General features: G+C 34.7%; 1 protein-coding gene across 1 annotated transcript in view; it reads left to right on the plus strand.

The window, feature by feature from the left end:
- Positions 1 to 22,480, plus strand: part of NBN (nibrin) — a 30,871-nt gene extending 8,391 nt beyond the window's left edge. The window contains exons 6-16 of the mRNA XM_039346727.1: positions 5,874 to 5,991; positions 7,847 to 8,037; positions 8,783 to 8,880; positions 10,780 to 10,930; positions 11,689 to 11,943; positions 12,258 to 12,717; positions 14,107 to 14,175; positions 15,216 to 15,368; positions 17,198 to 17,311; positions 19,270 to 19,319; positions 21,196 to 22,480. Coding sequence (XP_039202661.1) covers positions 5,874 to 5,991; positions 7,847 to 8,037; positions 8,783 to 8,880; positions 10,780 to 10,930; positions 11,689 to 11,943; positions 12,258 to 12,717; positions 14,107 to 14,175; positions 15,216 to 15,368; positions 17,198 to 17,311; positions 19,270 to 19,319; positions 21,196 to 21,223 — 1,687 coding nt within the window. The 3' untranslated portion in view covers positions 21,224 to 22,480. The remainder of the gene's footprint in view (positions 1 to 5,873; positions 5,992 to 7,846; positions 8,038 to 8,782; positions 8,881 to 10,779; positions 10,931 to 11,688; positions 11,944 to 12,257; positions 12,718 to 14,106; positions 14,176 to 15,215; positions 15,369 to 17,197; positions 17,312 to 19,269; positions 19,320 to 21,195) is intronic.
- Positions 22,481 to 23,587: the final 1,107 nt, after the last annotated feature.

Consider the following 23,587-nt stretch of genomic DNA (forward strand, 5'->3'; position numbering starts at 1 on the left):
AAATCAATGAATTTGATTTATGTTGGATTTAATAAATCTCAGATGATGAAAATTCTACAAATCTAGGATTAATGAAAGATATAATCTTGACTTTGATGGAAGACACAGATTTTTGTTTCTGAATTTTGCCAAAGCAAAAAAAAAAAACATTTCAGTTTTGTAGACCCAATTTTAGTCTGGATTATCCCAATGAATGAATTAAATTGGGAGACAAGCAAGGAGGACAGCAAATTCTTACTTGTCTTGATTTTTAAGTAGGTTTTAATACCATTGATAATTATGTTTTTCTGGACTGTATTTAAATTTGAGGTAAACAACATGAGGATTAGGTGATTTTACTCCTATATTTCATTTTTGTTCCAGAAAATAGTTTTGTAAATTGAGGATTGATCAGTTGTCTGGCATATATGTCCTGAAAATTTCATCCTGACTTTAAAGAAACAGATTTTTTTAAAACATTTCCAAACCAGACCACATCAATTAAAAAAGATAGACTCTGCTCTCAATTTAGAAGCTAGGTATATCCCTTGATGAACATCCTCTTTTAATTGAAAGTGTGACATTATTGAAAGTAATATCCAGAGCTACAGACACGTAATTATAATCTTATTATATATCTGCAAGCATCACAAAATTCTTAGCATGTAAGGTGTAAACATTTCTCCAGGGGGCACAATAAAAATAGCTTTTAATTGCCTGGATTGTATTTTAGTGTATTCATGCTTACTTGCCCTATTACAGATTTCAGGATGTTAATCAGCCATTATACTCAGTTCCAATAGAAAAAAAGCTGAATGTCATCTATTTATTAATAACAGCTCTTTCTATAACTCCCAGTCAGTATTTCAAGTAGCTTCATGGAAACAGAAAATATTACTCCTTATATTGTATACTATAATTGTCCTCTGAGAAAGTAACAGAACCTGCAAAACTATTTGATTGATATTCTTGAATGTTGTGAGAAGTCAAAAGACTTAGCTTGTACCACCACCCACTTTCTGGGTGAAGGTTATTGAACGAAGAGTGCATAATGTTTTGAGGACTAAATATTATGCCTTCCTACTGCACTCTTTGGAACTGCTCTGAAAAAGGCTGTTCCACTAGTAATTGAATTGGTTTAATTTGGAAAAGGACTGTTAACAGTATAAGCTACCTATTACAGTTAAGACTATGTTTCAAAGTTGGGTCAATTAAACAGAATAATCCATTCTGATGAGAGAATACTTCCAGTGAGATTGGAATGGCTGAAGGTGGTTCATGGGATTTAAAGGTTACAATATTTGACTTTGCAAACTTCCACTTATCAGGCAGCCTTAGATGACAACATCTGGCTAATCCTGTCTGGACTTAAAAGCTAAATAGGATTAACCCTGGTTAGACTGGTATGAAAGATAAGCAGATAATATCAGGCTAGATAGAAATTGAAGAATGTCTTGGAAAAATGCAGTGGCAAAACATTTTTGCATTGTTGCCAAGTGAACAACATAGTTATATCCATGTAACCATTGGCTATCTAGATCAACCAGAGGACATCTTTAACCTTTTCACTTGTCAGAGAATGTTGATAACAGTTGTTTCTTTCTTGAGAATCTTTACAGGACTTCCATTAAAATAGTCATTACCTATACCAATATTTTCCCATTTTTTCATTATGAGGACCATTACATAACTAAAACATTTTTCCTGGCTGTTACATAAACCACAGAGGAAACATCTATTTCCTTTGCCATTTGCACTTATTTCTTCTTACAGGCTGGATACAACTAAGCTTAATATAGATTTTAATTTGCAGGGTATATATTACATTTATGATACAGGGCTATGTGCACTTTTGGGAGGCTACCAGGTATTTTCAGTTATTATAAGAATATCATTGGCTTAATTTCATCAAGTTGCTATAGGGATCTCTATGCTAATATCTTCAAGTCAGATTTTAAATAATACTTTTTTGTGCAGTAAATAATATACTGTAAAATATGAATATATGTGCATCCAATTTCAGTGCATATTAATATCTTATCAGCAGAAAAACTATGAATTTAAACATTACAGTTTTGTGAGATTTGATAATTAAAATTGAAATATTATCACTAAAGAGGAGCTCATATTTGAACACTTCAATATCATTTTTTTCTCTGATAAATGGTGTATTGTGGGTACATCATGGAATCCCTACTAGTATAATGATGAAGATGTTGACTTCTAGTTCACCATTAGCTACAGATAAACCCTGGGTGGTTTTTGAGACAACCACTTTCTCCCAGTCTAATCTATCTCATAGTGTTTTAACTGTGGACAAAAATTAAACTCCTGAAGAAAGGTGGGATACAAAGTAGTTCTCAATTTATGACTAACTGAGCTAGGAATTACGATCTACATCATGTCAGTTGTTAAAAAGGTCACCATCTGACTTTGTCTGATTTTTTATAACCTGTTTAATGATGTAAGTGTATCACCACAGCCACCTAGAATCACTCAGTGGTGAGATCGATGTTATACAAATTTAATAATAAATAAACAAACACTATGGTTGTTATGCAAATCCATTGTCTGCAGTGAGTATTCTTTGCTGGAAACTGGAAGTAATCTGAGCATTACTTCAAATCTGGGTTGTAAGTAATCCTGGGGAGACTTGTTATAACGTGGAACTGTCACTAAATAACTAGTCATAAATCGAGGAATGTTGTTGTTGTTGTTGTTGTTAATTGCGAAGTCGTGTCCGACCCATCGTGACCCCATGGACAACGTTCCTCCAGGTCTTCCTGTCCTCTACCATCTTCTGGAGTCCATTTAAATTCACACCTACTGCTTCAGTGACTCCATCCAGCCATCTCATTCTCTGTCGTCCCCTTCTTCTATTGCCCTCAATCTTTCCCAGCATTAGGCTCTTCTCCAGTGAATCCTTCCTTCTCATTAGGTGGCCAAAGTACTTGAGTTTCAACTTCAGGATCTGGCCTTCTAAAGAGCAGTCGGGGTTGATCTCTTCTAGGACTGACCGGTTTGAACGCCTTGCAGTCCAAGGGACTCGCAGGAGTCTTCTCCAGCACCATAGTTCAAAGGCCTCAATTCTTTGGCGCTCAGCCTTTCTTATGGTCCAACTTTCACAGCCATACATTGCAACTGGGAAAACCATGGCCTGGACTATACGCACTTTTGTTGGCAGGGTGATGTCTCTGCTTTTTAGTATGCTGTCTAGATTTGCCATAGCTTTCCTCCCCAGGAGCAAGCGTCTTTTAATTTCTTGGCTGCAGTCCCCATCTGAGGTGATCTTGGAGCCCAGAAAAATAAAATCTGTCACTACCTCCATTTCTTCCCCATCTATTTGCCAGGAATTGAGAGGGCCGGATGCCATGATTTTGGTTTTCTTAATGTTGAGTTTCAAGCCAACTTTTGCACTCTCCTTCTTCACCCGCATCAAGAGGCTCTTTAGTTCCTCTTCACTTTCTGCCATTAGAGTGGTATCATTTGCATATCTTAGGTTGTTGATATTTCTCCCGGCAATCTTAATTCCAACTTTTGATTCATCTAGCCCTGCCTTTCTCATGATGTGCTCTGCATATAAGTTAAATAGGCAGGGCGACAATATACAGCCTTGCCGGACTCCTTTTCCAATTTTGAACCAATCAGTGGTTCCGTGTTCGGTTCTCACTGTTGCTTCTTGACCTGCATATAGGTCTCTCAAGAGACAAATGAGATGGTCTGGTACTCCCATCTCTTTAAGAATTTGCCACAATTTGTTGTGATCCACACAATCAAAGGCTTTTGCATAGTCAATGAAGCAGAAGTAGATGTTTTTCTGGAACTCCCTAGCTTTCTCCATGATCCAGCGTATGTTGGCAATTTGATCTCTAGTTCCTCTGCCTCTTCGAAATCCTGCCTGTACTTCTGGTAGTTCTCGATCCACATACTGCTGGAGTCTAGCTTGTAGGATTTTAAGCATAACTTTACTAGCATGTGAAATGAGTGCAATGGTGCGATAGTTTGAACATTCTTTGGCATTGCCTTTCTTTGGAATTGGAATGTAAACTGACCTTTTCCAATCCTGTGGCCACTGTTGAGTTTTCCAAATTTGCTGGCAATTGAGTGTAGCACTTTTACTGCATCGTCTTTTAAGATTTTGAATAGCTCAGCTGGAATACTGTCACCTCCACTAGCTTTGTTGTTGCTCAGATTTTCTAAGGCCCATTTCACTTCACATTCTAGGATGTCTGGTTCGAGGTCAGTGACCATCTCATTGTGGTTATCTGGGATGTTAAGCTCATTCTTGTATAGTTCTTCTGTGTAGTTTTGCCATCTCTTCTTAATCTCTTCTGCCTCTGTTAGGTCTCTGCCATTTTGGTCCTTTATCATGCCCATCTTTGCATGAAACGTTCCCTTCATATCTCCAATTTTCTTGAAGAGATCTCTGGTCCTCCCTATTCTGTTGTTTTCTTCTATTTCTTTGCACTGTTCATTTAAGAAGGCATTCTTATCTCTTCTAGCTACTCTCTGGAATTCTGCATTCAATTGGGTGTATCTTTCTCTTTCTCCTTTGCCTTTCGCTTCCCTTCTTTCCTCAGCTATTTGCAAAGCTTCCTCAGACAGCCATTTTGCTTTCTTGCATTTCTTTTTCTTTGGGATGGTTTTAGTTGCTACCTCTTGTACAATGTTGCGAACTTCCATCCATAGTTCTTCAGGCACTCTGTCTATCAGATCTAATTCCTTAAATCTATTTGTCACCTCTACTGTATATTCATCAGGAATATGATTTAGTTCATACCTGAGTGGCCTAGTGCTTTTCCCTACTTTTTTCAATTTAAGCCTAAATTTTGCAACGAGAAGCTCATGATCTGAGCCACAGTCAGCTCCTGGTCTTGTTTTTACTGACTGTATAGAGCTTCTCCATCTTTGGCTGCAGAGCACATAGTCAATCTGATTTCTATGTTGACCGTCTGGTGATGTCCATGTGTAGAGCCGTCTCTTGGGTTGTTGGAAAAGAGTGTTTGTTATGACCATCGTATTCTCTTGACAAAATTCTATTAGCCTGTGCCCTGCTTCATTTTGTACTCCAAGGCCAAACTTGCCTGTTATTCCGGTTATCTTTTGGCTTCCTACCTTAGCATTCCAATCCCCCATGATGATAAGGACATCATTTTTTGGTGTTAATTCTATAAGGTGCTGTAGGGCTTCATAGAACCGGTCAATTTCATCCTCTTCAGCACCAGTGGTTGGGGCATAGATTTGGACTACTGTGATATTGAATGGTTTGCCTTGGATTCGAATTGAGATCATTCTGTCATTTTGGGGATTGTATCCCAGTATTGCTTTTCCTATTCTTTTATTGACTATGAAGGCTACTCCATTTCTTCTGAGGGATTCTTGCCCACAGTAGTATACCTGATGGTCATCTGAGTTAAATTCACCCATTCCTGTCCATTTTAGTTCGCTGATTCCTAAGATGTCGATGTTCAGTCTTGTCATCTCTTTTTTGACTACGTCTAGCTTGCCTTGATTCATGGATCTTACATTCCAGGTTCCTATGGAGAAAAAATCTTTACAGCATCGGACTTTCCTTTCACCACCATTGAGGAATACTGTGAATCTAATAAATAACTTTTGGACATACAGATGCTTGATGGGGAGTAATAATCTTTGTACTCATCCAAGGCTTGCTTTAATAACATGCCCAAGACAAAGGACGGTGCCAAATAGAATCTCAATCAGGGATATAATACAGCCCTCTGAGATGATGAGAAGAGAATATATTTCAAGATTTTATATTAAAACATTTTCAAATATAGAGGAAAGGTTGAGGGAAAAATTACTTTGTTTTTAAAGAAAGTCTTTCTTTATAAATAAGTTACATTTTTTATAACAGTGTCCTCTGTTTTTAGATTTTTTCCACGAGTTGATGAACCAACTATTGAGAATGAAAATATAGATCTTACCAAGTGTCCTAGAAGAAGAACTATTTTCAGAGGAAAATCTTTTATGTTTCTAACGACAAAACAGGTAAATGGCTTGCTATTCAAAGCCTTATCTAGCCCAAGGGGCTTCGTGGCAATGAAATTGATTCATACATGGATGGAAGACCACTAGAAATCCAATGATACTGTAGGCTAGAGTGAGAAGCTGAAAAGCATATCAGGGAAGGCAATTGCAATGTGAAGAGTGCCAAAAGAACAAGTTGATGGGGTCTTTAGTTTTAATCACAGCCTGATAAAGAATTAAAGATATTCTTATGACAGGAGTTCTGTTAGATCAGGGGTGTCCATGGTATGTTTAAGACTTGTGGACTTCAACTCCCAGCTATGCTGGTTGGGGAATTCTGGGATTGAAATCCACAGGTCTTAAAGTGCCAAGGTTGGACATCCCTGGTATAGATTCATCTTACTTTTATATAAGTTCATGATCTGTTGATATATTGTGCCCCTCTGTTGAATTCGTTATTTGAGAAAACAAAGTAGTATAGCATGTATTAGATTTTCAGTGAGATTATTGTACTGATTTAATTGAGAACAATATCCCTGCGCTGTAATAGGAGGAGGAAGAAACAAAAATTTCTGGGGATCTATCTCTTAATGTTCTTGCCCATGTACAAAAAAATCAAATAAGACCTCTAGTTAAAAAAAAGGATGACTCCCTTCATGTGAATGATGAGTGGGACTACATCTTTGTGTAGGTTGAATGAATGTGGTAGAGTGCTTATGTGATTACACCCAAGGACTCTTCACATAGACAGAATATCTGAGACATCCACTCATTCACATAGATTTCCCTGGGTGATGTTTTGTTTGGGTTTTGAAGAGATGGAACCAGCTTAGGCACGATCGTATGAATGGACCAGAAATTATTTCAATAGATCTGATGCATATGTTCGAAAATTAGGTAGGTAACCTTGACCATAGCATATAATATTAAAATTTTATAGAAATCTATTTTAGTTTGTGGTCACTATAAAGGCAGGAAACAAATCCGATTCCTTAGTAGATAATTGCATATATGTACCATGTATGATCTAAGAGGAAAGGTTTTTAAATTTATTAGAATTCTGTCTTTGACTTTCAATCAGATATTTGCTTTGGTTTATTTAAAGTTAAGTTGAGTTTCACTCATTAATCAAAGGCAAACAAACATGCAGTTTTTAAGGGTCCAGTAAAAAAACTACCTGAAAGGAAACAAAGATTCAAGACTTGTTTTTATGTTTATGACTCTGAAGAAATTGAAAATGGCACATAAACCTTCTCTCTTATGTTGCCTACTGATATTATTTTATGTACTATAAAGCACTCACTTATTAGAGTGTATTAGCTCCCTATTTATTAGATATATAGATATCAATTTTAAGAAGGTATTGTTATAGACAGAACAAAATAATATATCACAACCGCACCCAAAATTTCTGTTGCTAAGCGAGAGAGTTTTTAAGTGAGATTTGTTCTATTTTACAACCTTTCCTGTCACAATTGTTAAATGAATCAATGCGGTTATTAAGTGAATCTGGCTTCCCCTGTTGTCTTGCTTGTCAGAAGGTTGCAAATGATGATCACATAACTTCAGGAAACTGCAGCTGTCATAGACATGAACCAGTTGCCATGCATCCAAATTTTGATCATATGACCCTGGGGTGGCTACAGTAGTAAGTGTGAAAAACAAGTCATTTTTTTCAGTGCCATTGTAACTTTGTATGTTCAATAGATAAATGGCCGTAAATCAAGTACTACCTGTACTTAACATTTGTTTATTGCAGTTTAGAGAGGCCTCTTTTTGTTGTTCTAATGTTTAATTTTTGAAATGACCAGTATATTTATTATTAAAAATTACACATTAATATCAGCTCAGTTCTTTAAATTTAATTTTATTCCAGCATGCAAAATTGAATTCAGCAATTAAGCTTGGAGGAGGAAAGGCAAAACTGTTGACTGACAAAACAGAAGATGCTGCTGCTTTAATAACATCTAACACTTGTGTCATTGAAGTAGGATCTACAAACTCCCAACCATCAGTTTCTACCTTGGACAAAAAATGGATTGATAACATCACAGCTGCCTTGAAAAGGTGTGGCTTATGTTTATGATTCAGACAGAATTGCTGAGTCATCAACATTTGAGATATGGTTCAAAATTAAAAATGTAAAAAAGATATTCGTCTTACACCATAGTTTATTATCTTGTGCAAGAAAGTACTATTGGAATTTGACGTAAGAGTTTTTTCATTTCATCACACAATTTGCCCCAAGGATTCTAGATTAGTTTATGCTGTATTTAGTAGGATTTCTAAAAGTTTTTTGCTAGGCTCACTTTCAGTTGTTTAATGAAATGTATTTTTACAAAATAAAATTTTGAAATATTTTAAAATAAACTTTTCAAGATCATGCATATATTGACATTCTAAGGTTCCATATAACATACTAAGGTTCCTGTAGCCTCCAAAATCTTCTGAAAATATGTGTTCATTTACTATCAAGGCTTTGGATATAACTGTCCAATGAGAAATAGTAAAAAAAATCAGTTGATTGATTAAAGAGTTAACCAATTACAAAATATCATTTTTAATTTTTTACATGAAAACCCTTAGGTTTTAAAACTGGCACAGTTATAGATTGTAGACTTAAAACTATACATTAAAATGAATTGATCACTGATACATCAAGAAAACATTTTAAAGAGTAGGGGAAGATCTAACAACCTACTTCAATGTTTTTGTGCTACTTTGAATTCTGTGTAAAAGTCTGTTTTTAAATATTTTTCTAGATATTTTTAGATGAATGATACTTTTTGATAACTCATTTTATTTCTATTAGGAAGAACTACAGAACAATTTCAGAGGCAGAAATCGGTTTAGCAGTTATTTTTGCATCTACAGAAAAATACTGTAACCCTCAAATTTCATCCAGTGGAGGTAACAAAAATACTTTTTTCACTTTGTTTTATTTTTTCTTATTAGTCTTTTGTTTAATTGATATTTAGTGAATAGCACTGAGATGGTTGTTTACTGTTTTACTAAATTGCAGCTTGGTTTTATTTTTAATGAATGTACAGTATGAAAGTAATTTTCCTCTTCCCCCCCCCCCCCAAAAAAATATTATTGTCTTTCTCTCTTCTAATTTTTTTTTCATGAATCTGCTCAACAAACCATGCTTATTCCAATTTATAAAAACAATTGTTGTGAACCCAATCATTTCATGCATTTGCATTTTATTTCTAGAATGTAACCAGATGGTCCTTATTTCTGTGTTTATGCATTGTGTAACCCCCTCCAATTACTTATGAGAGAGTACACTGAAATTCACTACATATGCAAAATGTGAAATTCACTACACATGCAAAAATTACCAAAACCCATCAGCACTGACTAAACTCAGAGAGGATTTCTGAAATAATTTCTAATTTCCTTCCATATAGGAAAGAAAACTTTTTGTTTAGTATTAGATGTAACTCAAACTTTTTTTTCAAAAACTCAGGATGCTCAGCAACAGTTATAATTTCATCAATACATTAAAGTCATTTGAGTAAAAAAAATCATATACAATTTCATTTTTTATACAGTAAAAGTAATTATTTTTTCTTTTGATAAAATATTTCAGAAGATGGGAAAATGTTAAAAGTTGACATTACAAAGAATGTTTTAGTGAATAATTTCCTAATAAAAGATATTGACGAATGAAGCCTGTTAGCCTAAGATTTAATTCCAGTTCAGATAGATTTATATAACAGCAGACATGATCCGCCACTCCTACTCATGTTATCATCTCAGGAGTTCTGTAAGTTTGATTAGATAGCTTGTAAGAATCAAAGATATTGTAATTCAATATATTTTATGAACAAATGGTGTTTTGAATGTAGACCTTCATGTGGAATGCTAGCAAATAATGCTGTCATTATAAATTTGCATTTTGAAGTTTATAATTTTCCTCTTTTTTTTCCAAAATATGTTTGTCTTTCTAATTTTTTTTGCATGAAAAAAATGCAAAATAAGTGTGTGCCTTTTGATTGGCAGCACTAAGCAGTGCCCATCTTTTGAAACACCATTTAATCCAACACAAACTTTCACATTTATTGTGAATCCATTATTTGCCTGTGATTAAGGTCAAAAAACCATGGACTACATCACACCTGGTTTATCTGAATACTTCCTAGTATTACTATTAGCTATTATATTGTACTGATGCAGTTTCAATCCTAAACCGGATATAAAGGTTGCTGTGATTTACAATAATAATAGTGGACTTTATTGTTGATGTTTTATGTTGGGAACTGCCATGGGGTTGTGAGTTGCAAATATAAATATAATTCGTTAGATTTATAATCTACCTTTCCTTTAGGAATTCAAGGCAGCATAAATAAGTGCTTTTTCCTTTCATTTTAACTCATATCAGCAACCCTGTGATCTGGGTTTAGTTGAAGAAAGTGACTGGCACAAAATTATGGGAAAAGGCTGAATATTAATCATGACCATTAACTAAACAGTGATTATTGTTAATTGTATATCAGCACCAATATTAGGATTTTTACTTGGTGGGTAGTGTTCATTTGTTAGAACACAATTTTTCAGTAATAAGAGCAGATCAGAAAAACTAGATTGGAGATTTAAATACTCAAGTCCTACTGAAATCAAGTTTAAAAAAATTATGGCTTGGTTAATTTAAAGTCAGCAATATGAGCATGTCGTTTCTTGGATTTCTGGCATATGATGTGATTGAAGAATACCTGAAAGCTTGATGCTAATAATATTGTATCGTTATTGTATTTCAAATGATAGTTTTATTTGAATATTTTTACCTTCATATCTAAATTGCAGATATAAAAACTGCTACCATAGCATCCCGTGTCTCTGAACAAAGTCAGTCTCAGATTATGGCAATGGAGGAAACAACAATGGCTTCCAACCAAGAGGACATCAGTGCATATGTAGCTGACACAGAAATGGATGAAGTGATGGACACATTACTGTAAATTATCATTCAGAATTTTTTGGGGTTGCTGCTAAACTATAATTTCTTATCTTCTGTAATTGCTGAAACTAGGGGCAACTCATAGTGTGGTTTAGTGTAGTGTAGAAACTTCTGTAATTTCAAATGATTGTTTTAAAAATTAAGCTACATGTTGAAGAGAATCTAGTTGTGTAGTTCATTCAACTCAGAGTCACTTGGCTGAGACGGATAGATATAGAAAATGAGAAAATAAATAATCAATTGTGGATGGACATATAAGTATACATGCATAGGAATTGGTTGTTGAAATTAATTATTTGCAGCAAACAAGACTTTTTTTTTTTTACAAAATAGCAACCTACACTTAGTATGTCAACATTAATTGCAATGGAATATTAATTAGATTATATTTAAATACATATATTTTCCTTTGTATTTTTATATAGCCTTTACATTCCAGGCAATTAATTTTTTTAATTGTTTTGACATATCCCATTTTCTTTGAAATAGCATGCAAACATACAGAAATAATAGCATTTTTCTCATATTAGATAATAGGAAAAGATTAAAATTGTTGAGTGTCAGTAAGGAGGCAAACTTTGATAGGGATAAGACTTTAAAATATCACACCGTTTTGTATTATGTTAACATTTTCTTAGATGTCAAGACAGTTTATAATTCTGCAGTTATTTCCAGGACTTCATGGATTATAATTCAAAGAGTGTGTTTATCTCAGTTTTGATTAATATTTTTTCTAATCTGTTTCATTTTTACAGTATTGAATTATCACAAGAGAAAACAAAAACAGAACCGCCTGTCATCCAGTCACAGGATATTATTGTTAGGGAGACTCCAGAAGGAACAGGCAGTGTAAACAGAGGGAAAATCCTGCCAGAGCTGAAGAAGACACACGGAGCTGACTTCACCAGTCTAGCATGCTTATCTTCTGAAATTTCAAGTCACAGCAGGAATAGAGAGAAAGATTCACTTGGTTCAATTAAAAATTACTTTCAGGTCACTGCTAAAAAAAGGTACATTAATTCTTTTTCTGACTTGAGTCTTAAGGGTTAAAAAAAAGCTCTCTTTCTTAACCTTTATTTGTATGTTAGCTAACTTAGTTCCTAAGGTCTTAAGGGGAGCACTTATTTGTTATTTATTCTGATAATGATTATTACAGAGTGATGTAGCTTGGTAGAATTTACAATTGGTCTTGCTTATAAAATGTAAATACTTCCTTGTTGAAATATCCATAGGTCCTCCAACTGTACCTGTTCAATTACCTATTGTTGACTAGAAAGGTATTTCAAAGTAAGATCAACTCTCAGTCTCTTTTTTCTACTTTAAGAGAAAGGAATGAGGATGTAGAAACACCATTATCAAAGCATGCAAAGATGGAGAACTCGTCGCCACAGGTTTCCCATCAAACATCATCTGTACCTTTTTTGCTATGGGAAAATAATATGGATTCTCAAAAAGGACAGTGTGCAGCAACACAAGGAGTAAGTGACTCAAACATGGACTCAAGAAAATCTTTAATAGTGGAAAATAACAAGTTAAAGCAAACAGGAATGGAAAGTATTCCTGTTGAAACGCCTGCATCACAGAAGAGGAAAAAAATAGAAGACTCTGTTGAAGATGAAGCTTCATTAGAACTTGTATTTGCAAGCCAAGAGTTGGACCCAGAAGAGAATATAGGAGATCAGGATGAGCAATACACTCAGAATGCAAAGAAAAAAGTAAAACTGGATCTTAAAGAAAGCACTTTAAGAAACAAAGAAACAAAAATAGAAGTCACTGGATTTTGGGTGAGACCTGCTTTTCCTCATGGGATCTATCTACATACCGCCTTTTCCCCAAAATAAGACTCAACTGGAAAAAAAAGCCCTAGCCTGATTTTTCAGGACACTTGTAATATAAGTCCCACACCAAAAATAAGCCCCAGTTAAGATAGTCAGCCGGACGGACGCAATTAGTACCGTATTTCCCAAATATGAGCCCTAACTGGAAAATAAGCCCTAATGGGTCTTTTGGAGCAAAAATTAATATAAGACCTGGTCTTATTTTTGAGGAAAGACAGGTATTAGGTTCTTAAATTGCAGACACACTATTAATCAGTTAGCATTTACACAATTTCCTTTTATTTTTCATATATCTTCGCATATATAATACTAATTTCGTTAAGCTGCTGATTTACTGTTTCCACAATGTAATGTAACTAGCTATTACAGATATGCAGTCGGGAAAGCACACAAATGCACATACACAAAATATCACATTGTAGTAATCTTGAATAAACCTAAGCATCTTAATTCACAGTAATACAGTCAAGTGCAATATTTCAAGCATTTTTCTTGAATTCATGAACTTAAGTGTCAGCTGTTTTGTGATTTCTATCTTAAAATGCTTGTGGACTTTTTAAAAAAATAATTGATTATTTAAAATAAAAAATATTCTTATAATTATTTTTCAATAGAATAATTCAAGATTGTGGAACCTCATGAGATTATTGATGGTCAAAATACGGGAAGCTTTAGAAGGGTTTGAATGCATTCATGGACCGTACTAATGGCATCAATTTTTATACTTGAAATGTTTCTAGTAATGGGATCAATGAATCCTGGGTTAGTAAAGGGAGGACACTGTTGTCCTCTGAGTCTGCTAGTGGGTTTAATAAAAGCAAATGCCTGTTTATTATAAGAAAAGAGTTGGGGATACATCTGCAGGACTTGAATAAGCATGACTGTTCCGATATTTATGATATAGTTTCAACTGCAGCAACTTTAAATCAGGTTGCTAATGAATAAAAGCTAACTTTTTTATATTATCCTTTAATAATACAAAAAATACCTTGTGTGTAAAATGAAGAACTAGGAACTCAAAAAGGGGAGGGAGGGAGGAGGGTGGTTGTACATGAGCTACAAGTCATCTTCGGTGATGACTTGCACATTGGAGAAGGGCTGGGGAAACCCAGGTTAAGTTATATCCATTGTCGGTTGTACAAAATCACTGCTATTATCCAGTTACTTTTAGCTCAACTTACCCATAGGATTAGGTGTAGACAAAATGGAGGAGGGAATACTATTTATACTGCCTAGAGCTTTTGATGGTAAAGTGTGCTATAAACCTAATTGATAATCATAGTACTAACACAGATTTTGTACAAATATATACAAATATATCTTTCTGTTGAATAGGGAAAAAATGATGAATCCCTTCCAGCAGAAAACCAGAAAGAAGAAATCAAAAAAGAACAACCAGAACCTGTAAGAAGTGACTCAGATCTAAGGAATATATTCATGTTTATCTCAAGCTTAACAGGGCTATTGGGAGGATAAAATGGCAGAACTGTGTATGGTGCCTTAAGCTTTGGAGGAAGGTGGGATGTAAATACAAGAAATAAGTTTAGTAAAAGGTGAATATAGAAGGAAAAATATTTTTAAATTAAAAAATGCTTAAAGTGTTAAGCAAAGCTTTTAAAATAACCATTTCTTACCCAAAACAATATTGGGGGCAATGTTAAGAAAATATGTCATGTGTTTTCTGCCTCTTTTCCTCTTTCTTGCTATTAACTGAGAGCAAACTCCATTCTTTACTGGCAATTGATGATGTTTCCTAGTTTGGGTAATGAAAGCTTAGAGAGCATCAAAGACCCCTCATTTCTACTCTGAGCTACAAATATTCTCCTTTTTTGGCTCTTGCTATTATTTGTCAGGCAATCAAACTGTAATTATTCCATTTTAGAATTAGAAGTATAGAAGGAGATCCATTTTGTTTTATTTTTTTATAAGGACTGTTGGGAGATTTATAAAGAGAATGTCTGTTAGAAAATGTTGAGACTATTAGATCAGAGGTAGCTAATCAAGAGCCTGAGGAGTTGCATGTGGCTTCCCAGATCGGAAACAGTCCCTAGATTGCACCAACTTTGATGGTGGCTTTCCTTTTTGCCTCTAAAATATGTAATATTTTTATCTTCCCATTTTTCTAAAAGGAGAAAAAAAGATCAAGAGTTGTCAGAGTGACTTCGTAATAGAATTCTGACTTTTTTAAAGGAAAAAAAATCATATTAGATGAATTAGTTGTTAGGAAGGTTTCATAGCACATGATTCTCATATGAGTTCACATTGTTTGAATTTTTCATGGTGAAATGGATTTAATTACAAAATTTGGGGAAGTATTGATTTAGGATATAATCCCCAGAGTGAGAGGAAGGTATATTTTTGGTAATCTCATTAATAATAAAGTTTAATTAGAGTGCCTATATACTCTAGTGCCTAACTGCTCTTCCTTTCTCTCACTAAATAAGAGTACAGATAAATGTGGAGATGATTCAAGTTATTTACCTGGTAAACTTTTGCTAATGGAATTCAGATCATTGGTTGTTACTCAACCAAGGAAAATCAGTTGTCCAGCAAATTCAGACTACAGGCATCTGAATAACTTCAAAAAATTTAAAAAGGTTTGTATACTATAACAAGGGAGCCTTGTTCAGAATATTAAATTTTAAGGATATTTGTTTGAACTTGTTTTATTCCTCTTTTGATTTTGCATATGTACAATTAGTAATTTTTACGAAGTATTTCTCTTCTTTTGCATTTTCTGAATGTTTCCATATGTAAAAGCATTTTGAGAGGTTACTGTAGGTACTGCTGACATATACGGAGCTTTAGTGAACAAATAATATAAAAATTGATGCTTGTTTCCTTTATTTCATAAACATAATAGTCCAATATGTGTGTCAGTGTGAAAAAGAAATCTTCCCCAAGTTCAGTTAGTTCAATTAAAGGATATGTTGTTGTTAGAAAATCAAGGCTGAAATGATTCAGGCTAGAGCTATATTAATCCCACAAACTTTTGCTTTCCTCATCACAGTGAAGTTCTCACCATAACAATTGCAGAGGCCTCACTCAAAGAAATTTCAGAAATTTTCTGTTTAAAAAAAGGCATTATATTGGCTACAGTGAAGAACAGGTTTTGGGACTCAGTTGATCTATTGTCAGAGACACAGTCCTAGGATGAACAAAACTTGGAACAATAATAGAAGGATGGTTTTGTCCAAATTACTTCAAGAGCACAGCATAAAGTCATCCCAGAAATCATTAAAAAAAAAAAAAAAAAACATCCAGAAATGTTCTGGTCTCTGTTGCCTTGACTAAAATCTAATTCCACCACCCAAAAAAATATGAGTAAAAATGGGATTTATGGGAAATTATCAAGGTGGAAACCCACTGTTCACTAAGAAAATTGCCAAAGAACATTTTGATAGCTGTCAGGATGACTAGATAATTTGTTCTAAAAGAATAACTTTGGGGTCTTAGATGAAGGGTGTTATATCTGGCAGAAACAAAGCACTGCCTGCTACAGCAAGAACCTAATATAGGTAGTCCTTGACTTACAGCCATTTGTTTAGTGGTTATACAAAGTTACAACAGCACTAAAAAAATGGATTTATGACCATTTTTCACACTTATGACCATTGTAGCATCTCCATGGTCATGTGATGAAAATTTGGATGCTTGGCAACAGATTTGTATTTATGACAGTTGCAGTGTCCCAGAGTCACTATTTAACTTTTGCGACCTTCTGACAAGCAAAGTCAGTAGGGAAGCCAGATTCACTTAACAACCATGATACTAAGCAACTACAGTGATTCACTTAACAACTGTGTCAGGTAAGGTTGTAAAATGGGTCAAAATTCACTTAGCAATCATGCTTAGCAACAGAAATTTGGGGCTCAATTGTGGCTGTAAGTCAAGGACTACCTATACTATCTGTCATACTTGGAACTTTTTCTGATGCAGGAAGTGTTTGTGATATGTGGGAATCCTGGCTTAGAAAACTTTCCTGACTCAGAACCTGGATGATTTACCATAACAAAAAAAGAGTCTTACTGGATTGTATTAGGCTGAAGCTGAAATACAAGTGAGTCATTCGGCAAGACAGTGATCCCAAAATGACAAGCTGGTCTACAAGTGTTTTCGAAAGTTCAGTCCAGGCCTTAATCTCATAGAAATTTGTGGTAGAGCCAGGAGATAAACAAATTATACTAGAAAACCTTGAAATATTATTGCTTGAAACAATTCAGCGTGGATTAATGGTCCCAAATTCCTACAGGTTTGATGGGGTGATTACTTTTTCATCCTGGCATACGTTGTATTGAATTTTTTATTTATGAAATAAATGAAGCAAGGACCAAAATTGCATTTATTTTCTTCTGCTTTTGCAACCATTGGCAGTAATTAATATTTCTGTTCACAGTGATATGTTTTGTTTTGTTTTTTGGGACAGATAGTTTATCCTGGGGCAGGGAGGCTTCCAAATATTATTGGAGGATCAGATCTGATAGCTCATCATGCTAGAAGAAACCCTGAGATGGAAGATTGGTTGAGACAAGAAATAGAGGTAAGAAATACAAATATTTGTTCTATAAGCACGAACATTTTTAATAGCTAAAAACAAATATTAATAATAATTTATGCTGCTTATCTCTCAAATGATTGTGGGAAGGTCAAAACAGTCAAATAAATTACAATAAAATCAATAAAGATAAAGGATGGCATGCATAACACCGTACTATTTTTGTACAATATTTTACAATATAATGTTCTATTTTTAACTTTATCATATTTACCATTTTTTGTTATACTATCTGAGCTTGCTTTTTTCTGCATATATTTTTAGTTTATCAATTTTAAAATTACCCTCTAAACAATTATTTGAATATTGTGAACATTCTGTTGCAAATTTTAACTTGATTTTAGATCTGTGTTTGTCTTTTCCTTTATGTTTAAGAAATTAGTAGTTTCTTTATCTAATTTTCAGCAAGCCATATTTTTTGAATGCAGCTTACTTAAATGCAGAAACGACAGGCTATATATTTTGTGCTTCTTGTTTCCATATTTTTTAAAAAAGGGGTATCTTAGATTTAACTAAAAGTTCACTATTATAAAGACAAAACATACTTAGTTGTTACTTTTAGTACCTTGAGCTGTGGTGGCACAGTGGTTAGAATGTAGTGTTAAAAGAAAAGTCTTCATCAGGATCCAGTCCAAGCCGGGAATAAACAAAATGGAGACTGCTTTAAAAGAAGGTTGTAGTTTTTTGAAGAGCAGAACCATAAGACATGAGGATCTGGAGCAGCTGACCACATGTTGCTGGGAGTGGTGGGTTTTTCTACCTTCTTGGGCTTTTGAGATTGTTTCTTGTTCCTGTGGCATGAACTTTGAACTGAGGTTCAGTGTGCTTTTCTGATATTCTAATGGTGGTGGATTAATCCTATTATGTCCTAAAGGTCATACCCTGCTTCCCTGGGGCTGTGGCTGCTGACTATGCACTGTGTTGGATTTTTTTGGGTGAGGTGTGGTTGATTCTAGGGATCTTTTGTCTTTCTAATCCCATCAGCTCCAAGCTTCCTGGCTCCAGCCTTTCTGAAAGAATTCTCACATCTTCATTTCTACAGACCTGGTTTCTGCTGAGTTTCTGGCTGGGGCGGGGGAGAGAAGTTTCTGTCTTTTTAAAAGATCTTCTCTATTATTCCTTTGACACAATATAATTCTATGTATTATATGTATGTGTATATGTATGTATTTTGTAAGCCAAGAAAAATAGTAAGTGAATGCCTATAGCAAAATAGTGTTTTAAATAGATCAGGAATCTTAGATAACATGTGCTCAGAGGCTAGACTAATTCTTGAGATTGCCTGATCTAGGCACGCTCAATGCTGTTTGATACAATGTTCTCTGAGAAGATAGCACACCTCAACTATATAGAAGATCCATGAATATGATTGATGTTTATGAGCATGATTCTTAGAAATATACTTGCTGTGATTAAGAGTTCTTAGGATCCCATTTTATTTTATTTTTTATTTATAAAATTTATATGCTATCCATGCTATCCAAAGCAACTCTGGACAGCTTGCAATGCAATAAGAATAAGTATAAACATAAGAACTATTAAAATTACAAGAACTAAATAACATTCTTTAAAAAAACATAGAATTTAGTTTTTTATTAAATCTTTATCCTTTCTAAATGCAGCAGAACATTGAGTGCAATTATTAGAATATTTCATGTACACAACATACAAGAATGGCAGTGGGAATAAAAGAAGAGTTATTGTGAAAAATCAGAGGGAGCTGATATGCTCCTTCCCTGCACCCCCTCCCCTCCCCTCCCCATTCACTGGAATCCTCAGGAAAGGCTTGAAATTGCCCACATTTGTGGTAGGAAGGAAAGATTGTGAACAGAAATAGCATTGTGGTTGTACAATATAGGATATTATTTATGAATGTCTCTATTTAAAATTGTTATTAAAAAGTCCTGTTACTCATTCTTAAAGAAACATTCTTTTTTTTCTAGGAGCAGAATTGCCAAACAAGAGAGGAGTCACTTGCAGATGATCTCTTCCGGTAAGGACCTTATTTTTAATAGTGAAGTCAGTGGCACTTTTCTTCTTAGCAGTTTAGTGAAATGGCACATGACTGCTGTTTTTCTGTTCTGACAAACAAATAATAATCAGCATTATATAAATAAGTTTGCATATGTAAACATATGCATAAAGTAGATCACAACCTACTACTTGATAAGATAGAAAAATGTGGGTTAGACAGCATCACCACCAGATGGATCTGTAGCTGGCTGACCGGCTGCACTCAGCGTGTGGTCCTCAATGGAACCGCATCTACATGGAGGGAAGTGTGTAGTGGGGTGCCCCAGGGCTCTGTTCTGGGCCCGGTGCTCTTCAACATCTTCATCAATGATTTGGATGAGGAGATAGATGAGGAACTCATCAAATTTGCAGATGACACCAAGCTGGCAGGAATAGCCAACAGTTCAGAAGACAGGCTTAGGATACAGGAGGATCTGGACAGACTTGAACACTGGGCGCTATCTAACAAAATGAAATTCAATGGTGAAAAAAGTAAAGTTCTACATTTAGGCAAGAAAAATCAAATGTACTGGTATAGTGTAGGTAGTATCTTGCTCAATAGTAGTAATTGTGAGAGGGATCTCAGAGTCCTAGTGGACAATTACTTAAATGGGAGCCAGCCATGTGCTGCAGCTGCCAAAAAAGCCAACACAGTGCTAAGCTGCATTAATAGAGGGATAGAATCAAGATCACGTGAAGTGTTAATACCACTTTACAATGCCTTGGTAAGGCCACACTTGAAATACTACATCCAGTTTTGGTCACCACGATGTAAAAAAGATGTAGAGACTCTAGAAAGAGTACAGAGAAGAGCAACAAAGATGATTAGGGGACTGGAGGCTAAAACTTACAAGGAACGATTGCTGGAATTGGGTATGTCTAATTTAATGAAGAGAAGGATGAGGGGGGACATGATAGCAGTGTTCCAATATCTCAGGGACTGCCACAAAGAAGAGGGAGTCAAGCTTTTTCCAAAGCGCCTGAAGGCAGGACAAGAAGCAACAAGTGGAAACTAATCAAGGAGAGAAGCAATCTAGAACTAAGGAGAAACTTCCTGACAGTTAAAACAATTAACCAGTGGAACAACCTGCCTCCAGAAGCGGTGAATGCTCCAACACTGGAAGTTTTTAAGAAGAGACTGGACAGCCATTTTTCTGAAATGGTATAGGGTTTCCTGCCTGAGCAGGGGGTTGGACTAGATGACCTCCAAGGTCCCTTCCAACTTTATTATTATTATTATTAATATGTAAATAAATACATGACGTGTAGCTGTTTCTTCTTCATGTGTAGACCTGGTCGTTCTGGTTTTTTGCAGCTGACAGCACCCAACCTGAGCAGCCTGCATAGTTTCATCATGTTGGTCAAACAAATATTTCAGGAAAAATATTGATAAAATTCCACCGCTTGTTTACCACCATTGTATTCAGATTTCTTTTTAATGATCTCAGGGTTTCCTCCTGGCTTCCTATAGTAACCTGGCGACAACTTTGTAAGATTAGTTAGACCAGGGGTAGTCAACCTTGGCTCTTTTATGACTATGGACTTCAACTGCCAGAATTCCTGAGCCAGCTTAGCTGGCTCAGGAATTCTGGGAATTGAAGTCCACGAGTCATAAAAGAGCCAAGGTTGACTACCCCTGAGTTAGATCATACTTTTATGGCAGGACTGAAGTCACCCAGACTTATGTAGGAATTTTAATAAGTAACTGGTTCTACTGTAGTCAGATTTCCTAATTGCTACCTCACTTTATCTCATTTAATATTTTTGTAGGATTTCTTGTTTATTGCTTCATAATTCTCTGATTTTTAGTCAATATAAGGTTCTATTTATTACACATATTTTTTCTTAATTTACAGGTATGAGCCGCGAATAAAAAGAAGATAATTGTACCTCTAATTGCTTGCTAGTAATAAACTGCAGTATCAGAGTTACTTTAGAATCAACCACATCTGCTGAAAACGAATGTTTTAAAAAGAATGTTTCTGTTTATAAGAAACAGAAATTGACACTAGTCCCAATCGGTGATGGGTCCAAAACTAGCCAATTTTCTTGTAGGTTTTGAAATATTAACCCAAAGGAAAATATTAAACATCTCAATCTGAGCGGGAGAGGAATTTAAGCTTCCTGTATTTGCATAATCTTTCAAGCCTTCTCCAGCATTGTTACTATTTAGTGAAATTCTCCACGTACGTTTGTGCTGCATGCAGGTCCAAGGAATTGAGGGGAATGCTTAGAAAACCCATTGAATGGAATCGAGAACCTTGCTTTCTGTTTTTCCATTAAATACACATTTGAAGCTTGCGGTAAAAACTAGTGGATGAGGGGAAGGCCTTTTCCTCCTAGCACATTGCTGTTCTTGGAGTAGCTAGAAGGTGTAGTGAAAGAGGCACAGGAAGAGGCAGATGATTGAACATATTGCCATGTATCTATAGAATTGTGGGAACAAGATTTGGGCTGATATTAGAGATTTCATCAAAACTATCTTGGAACCAATCTTGAAAATGCCAAGCTTTTAATAGCATTCCAACATAGGAAAGTTTTGGTTCTGGTTTTTGCCAGAAGGAGTTTGCCCATTGATACTGAGCCTAATAAGTTTTATGCCTTTAGAATTCCATTTCAAGCCATATTTAAGAACTTTCTATGAAAGCCTTTGTTTTTATAAAAAGAAATGGAGACACCACATTTTAAAAGGTAATTTTAAAGTGTTTGTTTAATTTATGCATTGCAACTATTTCTATTTATAAAAGATGGCCCTTTTAATAAGTCACACTTTATTGGTCTGTAAGTCAGATATTACAGACTAGTCCTTGTAATATTTAACTCCCTTAACTAGTTCTAAGAAAAAGATCCTGATCAGGGAATTTGAAGTAGGATGTGCTAAATTGTTTTCACAATGGATTTTTGTGGTGTTTCTGCCTGCTCAAACATGCTATAAAAAGTTTTTCATATCATATTTTAAATTTAAGAGTCTTTATTGTCAATTTAAATCACTCCAATATACATTTGCACTACATATTATGCTGGATAAATGAATATTCTGTTGGTTTAGCTGAGTTATTTTCAACTGGAGAATCATACCACGAAGCAGCTATTTGTGTAATCTAACCAATAAATGATTTCTGTGAGGAAATGTATCTTTTATCAAAAGTGTCCTGTTTATATTGTTTTCTAACCTGAAGAAGAAAAAGAAATCATTTTCAAATGTTGATGACTTTGCCTTAACATATATCATCTTCTAAATACTGGTAATGAGTAAATTGCTAAAGCAAAAATTGAGAAAACCTCCATTGCTTTCAGTGCAACGTTTGATTTGCAGAAAATTTAGCAACATAATAAGGGTAGAACCAAACATCTAATGATTATATGTTATTTTAAAATAGCATCAGCCTGAAGAAATGTACTAATGAGCTAGCAGTACAAAATATTAATCAATTTCCTGTGCGGATATGAAGACTTTCCCCAAGTTAGTAGTTATAACTCAATTGATTTTCCAAACATTTTTCTTTTTCGCACCCCCAATCATTTGAGATCATCGTTCTCATTTATCCATTACATTTGTCCAATCTATACAGGAACTCAACATTATTTAACGTGTTGAGAATATGAATATCTAAAGGGCTATGTATAGAAACTATAGACTTTTGAAACTGCTGGATACATATTATGTTTTATTTGTTGAGAATCAAATTTTTGCCCATTCTCCCCCAAGTTCTTCATTATTCCTTTAAAATAGCTGTGAGAAAGTGTTATTTTATCCTGATACCCTATGCTCGAGTCTGATAATAAACATAAATAAATTAAAAGAAACCCCAATGCAAAAAAGTAAGGGCTGAACCAGCTGTATTACAAATGGACAATTTGGAAATCATTCAAAGAGACAGCAAGTTCCAAATTGCTGTTTTCTTAATGAAGTGATGGAGTTGACCCTATTTGGACTTTCTGCTAGCTACAACTAGATACAGATAGGCTGACTCTTCTGAGAGAGGCTCGGTCTGTTGAATCAGTTTTCTAGCAGAGTTAATAGCCCTCTTTTGCTACAAAAGATGCCATAGATTGCTGAATATAAAGTATTCTTTTCTAATGATTTTCCTTTCAAACATGAACTTTTTTACAGCTATCTTTATTTTTAATTTATTCTGATCAATTATAATTTATCTTGAGTAAATACTGGTGAAATTTTAATGATAATTTTTTACGAACCCAAGTGCTTTTGTAGTGGACAAGATCTTTATACCATCAACTACCAGT

This window comes from Crotalus tigris, unplaced genomic scaffold (assembly GCF_016545835.1).
Source record: "Crotalus tigris isolate CLP2741 ecotype Arizona unplaced genomic scaffold, ASM1654583v1 scf7180000018017.554538, whole genome shotgun sequence".
In the NCBI taxonomy this organism is placed as follows: Eukaryota; Metazoa; Chordata; class Lepidosauria; order Squamata; family Viperidae; genus Crotalus; species Crotalus tigris.